At 36.2% G+C, this 6,047-nt stretch overlaps 1 protein-coding gene across 1 annotated transcript; it reads right to left on the bottom strand.

Moving 5' to 3' along the window:
- Positions 1–621: 621 nt before the first annotated feature.
- On the bottom strand, positions 622–6,047 carry LOC113665151 (uncharacterized). Its single transcript, XM_089211776.1, has 8 exons — positions 5,851–6,047; positions 5,193–5,470; positions 4,739–4,853; positions 4,054–4,176; positions 3,523–3,645; positions 2,774–2,804; positions 2,162–2,288; positions 622–1,805 (listed from the first exon to the last, which is right to left on the bottom strand). Exons 1-8 carry the CDS (start codon positions 5,921–5,923, stop codon positions 1,299–1,301), a joined length of 1,377 nt encoding a protein of 458 aa, XP_089067902.1. The 5' UTR covers positions 5,924–6,047; the 3' UTR covers positions 622–1,298.

Genomic DNA, 6,047 nt, shown 5'->3' with positions numbered 1-6,047 from the left:
GAGGAGGCACAAGCACTATGTTTTCTCTTTATCATTATTTAATTTATTTATTTTTTGCTACCCACGGTATTCCTTAGTTGCTGCCAAAATAATTTCCGTTACCAACACAGAGTAAAAGCTATAGAGTGTTTAAGATCATCTAGAACCCAGTGTTTGCTTTAGGACTGCCCACCCTGCACATCATTTCCTCTTCAGGTCTTTTTTACTCGCGCGTTATTAAGGAAACTTCGCCTCAAAAGATAAAACGGGAAATTTTATCAACTAATAGATTCTCGAGTTTCCTGTAGACATATTGAAAATTCCTAATCAAATTCACAATATCTCTGACTAAGAGCGTCATCTAGTTTTTGTGTTTTGCTTAAATAAATATATTTGTAGAGTGATAATTATTTTTGTATTTCACCTGTGCACCTCCGTGGCCAACACTTTTCACTACGATTTTTGACATGTTCATGCTACTAGAATTTTTTTTTGGCTGAAAACGTTTCGATGCATCTGATACCCAGAAAGTTCGACCAGAAATTGTACTCGCCGTGGCATATTTTTTTCCAACATCTTGGGGCTTTCAGTTCTAGGACCAATCACAACGAAAAAATCAGACGATACTTTAAAGATTGCAGGAACAACAAAGTTTAATGAAACTGTGAATTAACTACTATGCTCTAACTATTTTTAGCAAATTACGCTAAAAAAACGGGCACTACATGTACTAAAACATCGACCTGTAACCAATAGAATCCGAGTCTATTTTAAGGTTTTCCACTCTTTAACCAGCTACAAAAGTACACAAGATCAATCAGTTCAGTATTCAAAGAGGTGGAATTTAACTGTTCCATGCTTTAAGAGCAAGATATTGTCACTGCTAGAAAATTTTGAGCTCGATGATCTATCAATGCCGATGAATATTCGAATCGTTTTAGCCATTTCTAGTCTAAAACAATGAAGTTTTGAGGTGAACAAGAACGATGGCTTTCGAGGGACCTAACACTGCTGTTTCTGTTGCATAAAAACCAAGTGGCAATTAATCAGAATTCATCTTTTTTTTCGGAAATATTTCAAAACTTTGTTTGATATAGCTGAGGTCGTTAATATTTCATTAAAAAACGTCTTAAATATCCTTGTATATTGAAGTATAAGAGATTTGGGGATATCTACATATCTCTTTAAGAGTTTAAATGTGTAGTTATTTTATATTTAGGGCTTTTTCACGACCGTTTCCCTGGACTGTTTTGTCACAATAAGATTTCTCCAAGGTGAAACAAGCGTGGTTTACGGACTTAAAACAACAAAGGATAGTTTTATTGCACCAATATGTACCCCATGGCTTTTATACTCTTGTGTCCTTTATGTGCCTTGTTTCCACAAGATTTTGCGTCATTAGGGTGACTTCCTGTTCCAAATCCAATCAAAGAGTTGCACGAGTGGCAGTTGTTCTGGTCATTGCTTACAATACCAATTCTGACTTTAGAACGATTACTTCTACCACTAAAGGCATTGAATCCTTCCTTGTTACAGTTGTTCTGTAAAGAGGCGTTGTTGCCAATCAACTTTTTCCACTCGTCACGACCTAGCGACGTGTTTCGGTATTGGCCATCAGCAATTATCGAGTGCAGAGAGTCAGCCAGCCTGTTGATAACAATAAATCTGAGCTGTTGGTTGATCTTCATTCCAAGACAGATCTTGGAGAAGGATGTGTTCCAGTAGGTGGGTAACTTTGATTCTTGTTCGTCAAACCCAGTCTCTCCATCGCGAAGGTTGAATTCATCGTAATTACTCCAATAACATGCACGATAACGGAAGGTGGTCTGAAATAGAGAAGCAATTAATTTTTTAATTTTTTTTCTCCGAATTGATGGGTTTTCTGCTGTCGACGTCCTGTAGTGTATCTGCTTTTAACCGAATTATGATCTCGATGGTTTATATTTCTTATCTAGCTGTTACATGATACCAGAGACAAATATGTTAGGATAATTAAGACATTTTTTTTCAGTCACTACACACAAGTTTTGAAATTTACGTTGAACAACGTCTGTTCTTCGTGCATTATCTTCTCGATGAAAAATAAAAGGCATACGTATGTAACACGCAGGTTTTTAACTTGCAATGTTTTGAAAGAGAGCGCGTTTATACACGAGATTAATTATTTAATAAAGGTATGCACCTTTCTGCCGTCAATCTTCATAACTGGTGTCCATCCTCCATCTCCACACCCGAAATTTCCCATGTGACAGAAAACGGACAATGGTTGGGAATCAACAAGAAGGGTAACCACCCCACTCACATTGGATCTTTTAAATCAAAATGAAAAAAAAAAAAATACAACAATTAACGAGAACAATGATGGTGAAATAAGACGAGCTTATAAAAATAATTATCATAGCTACAACGGTGGCAGTGAAAATGACAATGGGAGAGATACTGGGTGATAATAATAATAACAATGATGATTAAACAAATAAGCAAATGAAAAGTTGATCCTTCAGACGTCGATATCTGCGGAACAAAAACAACAGCCTTCATAACAACAATGCTCGGTTATTTGTCCTGGAATCAAACAGGTTTTCGAGTGCAAAATATATTTTTTACCTCTTCCCTGAGGAGAGTAATGCACTCCACTTAAACGAATCAAGGTTTAAAGGAGGACTTTCTCCGCATATGGAATGTGGCTTGAAAATTGGGGTATATTTGGTGACGTGATGGGCTTAAACTAATTGCCGGCAAGTGGAATGTTTGATGTACTCTGAAAATAATATCGAATATCAATCTTACTTACAAGTAATGAATTTCTTTACACGAGGAAACTCCTGCAAGAAGATTAAAAATATCTTTTATGAGAAGAAATTGTGAACTTGTTCTAGGTACATCTTAATCCATCATTGGGAAACTGCAGACTGCAGTCTGACTGATTGGCAGAAAAATTTTATTATGTTCCAAGAACTGCTTTTTGGCTGGAAAGAGTTCTCAGTTTTCATTCACTTTATTTGGCGGCATGTATAATTTCTTCAAATACATCATTGATAAGAAACAGCGTCGGGAGAGGATCGATTGTTGTTAGCAATTACTGGATGAGGTTGAGTATGATATCTTGAATTATCAAACCCATGATTTGAGTTGTCTTTTGAAGCCAAAGGACGAGGGAGATCACGCAGACACAGACACAAGGTTTAATGAATCGTAATTTCATGCGAAAACCGAATTCAATAATTTTCTCATTACAAGGATTTTTAAAAAATCTGCGTCTGCAAACGTTTTAAAACACTACACGGAAGAGGGACTCAGAAACTTGTGTAACCCAGGAACACATTCGTCGATGTCTGAACAAAAAATACACGAATAAATAAAAACAAATTATCTTATAGAAAAAAAAACATAGAAGCACCAACAGCTGTAAAACCAACAACAATTAAGCCTCCTTTACATACTGTTCTTAATATCACGGTAAACGTAGTTTTTGTTTTATCAGAAAGTTCGAAATTAGAAAATCCGCCTCCTTTGCTCAATATTCTCAAAAGTAACACATACCCTCGCATTCTCTTCCACTCCCAGTGAATCCAGGTTTACATGTACAGTTGTAAGACCCTTTGGTATTGTTGCAATAGGCATCAGGGCTGCAAGAGTGTGACCCTCCGACACACTCATCGATGTCTATAGATATAAAGCCGACAAAAAATTGACGAAAATGTATAAAAGATTTAAAAGGTCAGAAGCATTACTTGATATTCGTATTTGATTTGCACAGCATTAATATTTGTTGTTGAGAACATCAAATAGGTTTCTGTAGCCATACGACAGTCTGTCCGGCAACAAAGGATGAATGAAACCAACAAACAGTGATGAGCAAATTGATTCCAATTGATGCAAAAACACTTTGGTGATCAAGAATAAAATTTTTCAATGTGGTTTCGTCCATATATATCTCTGCCCGCGTTCAGTTTCACTATACATTTTCTTGCTGAGAGGATCGAGATGTAAGTTATTATCCCTTTGTGGATAATTTGCAAATATAAGCTTAATTTTTTTCATCACATAATTGTTAATAGATCAAACAACTACCTTTGCATTCTTGTCCATTTCCCGTGAATCCATGTTTGCACGTGCAATTGTATGACCCTTTCGTATCGTTGCAAAACGCATTAGAGCTGCATTTGTGTAGCCCACGAACACATTCGTTTATGTCTGAACAAAAAAATACACAAATAAATGGGTAGGCCTCCTTCAAATACTCTTCTTAACAGGGTAAACGTAGTTTTTGTTTTCTCATGATCGCTAAACATCATTTTTGCTTTTTACAGACTGAAAAAAATGTATTCGAAATGAATCGATCAACAGCCACCTCGTAAGTCACAAGCAGTACTTATGAGCCGCGAAACAGTCATATATTCCCTCTTTTTAATCCAGAAAGTTCTACTTTTTGCTTGTGGTTCATGTATTTTACTATTGTTTCCGTCCACTTTCAGTGCAGCTCAGAAGAAGATATGTGAAGACGAATAAGGAGAAGGAGATGACGAGAAGAAAAGACAAAAAACCAAAAATTCGCTATAGAGTTGTGTTTTTGAAGAAACTGCGACATAGGCCTATTGTTCGTCGGTTCTTACTGACTAATAAGGGAGCTTTAAGCTACATGAGGAAAGAAGAAGCTCTTTTGTTCTTCGAGACCCAATTAACAAGGAACGCGGCAAAGTTTTTCCTTGTTGTTAAACTGAAGGCCTCAAGTTATCAACATTGGAGTTGTGTTTACCTCTTTCGCAAATTGGACCCTCAAATCCAGCGGTACAAAGACACCGATAACCTTTCTTAGTAAATCCGCTTTGGCAAGTAGCATTGTTCTTACAAGGATTTTGAACACAATTGCTCTGACAGAAAAAAAAAACCGTTGTCATTGTCATTACCATTATCATTGTTATAATTATTTTCAACACCCAATAATCAACTGCACCGCTAAGATCATCAATATCGCCGTCATTATCCTTGTAATCATAGTTGTCCTTCTATTTCTATATTTTTCCAAAAACTTTGAAATGCTTTGTCTTTGAAGAGATTTTGGTGAAGAGCACAGACACAGTATTACCGCTAATGTCTTGAAAGAGTGAAAACAACACAAGTTCGTAATTTAAGGTCAACATGAGACTAAGAGGTTTGAAAAGAATAACAAAATAAACCAATCTGAATCTTAAATTGAAAGTTATATTTACCTCAGCTGCGCGATAAGAATACATCTCTTGGTCTATCAACCTTTCTTCGTGTCCTTCATGAGTAGCATTGTTCAGTTCACATTTATAGTTTCCATTTCCATCTGCCCGTGTATAAAGATTAATGCTGACGCAGTTGGGCTCCATATAACACAAGTTTTCACAAAACCTGGAAACTGTTATTTCTACGGTGCGAATTGTGTGGTTTACGAGGCGTTTCCCTTCAAATGCTTTCTCAGGTCCAAACTCCAAATTGCGACACTGGTCTGCGATACAGACGTCTTTCAAATGGAAATAATAAATACATTAAACGAAACATTATTGCTTTTGATGATGTTAAGAATTATGGAAAATGTGGTTAGTGACATTTCATTATCAGTTGTGTTAGACTTGAATTTTTTTCTTCGTCTATTTTATTTTTATTTTGTAGAAAGTGTTTAAAAGGAAAGAGATATACAAACCCTCGACAGTGTCTCGGGTTTGCATAACTTTCTCCTAAGTCTCCCAAATTTTAACATTACTTCGGCAAATATACGTGGATAAAGCTAATTTTCTGACCTAATGACGAATTCTTCTAATTTGAATATAACGTTTCCCAAAAAGTAACGATGACTCAAACCAAAGAAAAGATGAATTGGATATGAATCATACTGAAACTAACCTTGTGATCTGACAGCATTGCGTGTCACAAAGCAGAGTTCCAATAAAAGAAGGAAGACAGAAACAGAATACATGATACGGAACACGATTAGAAAAGGCCTGGCCCTTAAAACGTATGCCTGAAACAGTAGAAATTTGGCTGTCACCGGTAAAAATATTGGCTGTCAAACTGTTTCGTATGTCAACTGTTCTGTCTTA

The sequence above is a fragment of the Pocillopora damicornis genome, chromosome 7 (genome assembly GCF_964200805.1).
Source record: "Pocillopora damicornis chromosome 7, jaPocDami1.2, whole genome shotgun sequence".
NCBI lineage: Eukaryota > Metazoa > Cnidaria > Anthozoa > Scleractinia > Pocilloporidae > Pocillopora > Pocillopora damicornis.
Note: the sequence above shows the minus strand (reverse complement) of the source record. Positions and strands in the feature narration are given on the sequence as shown.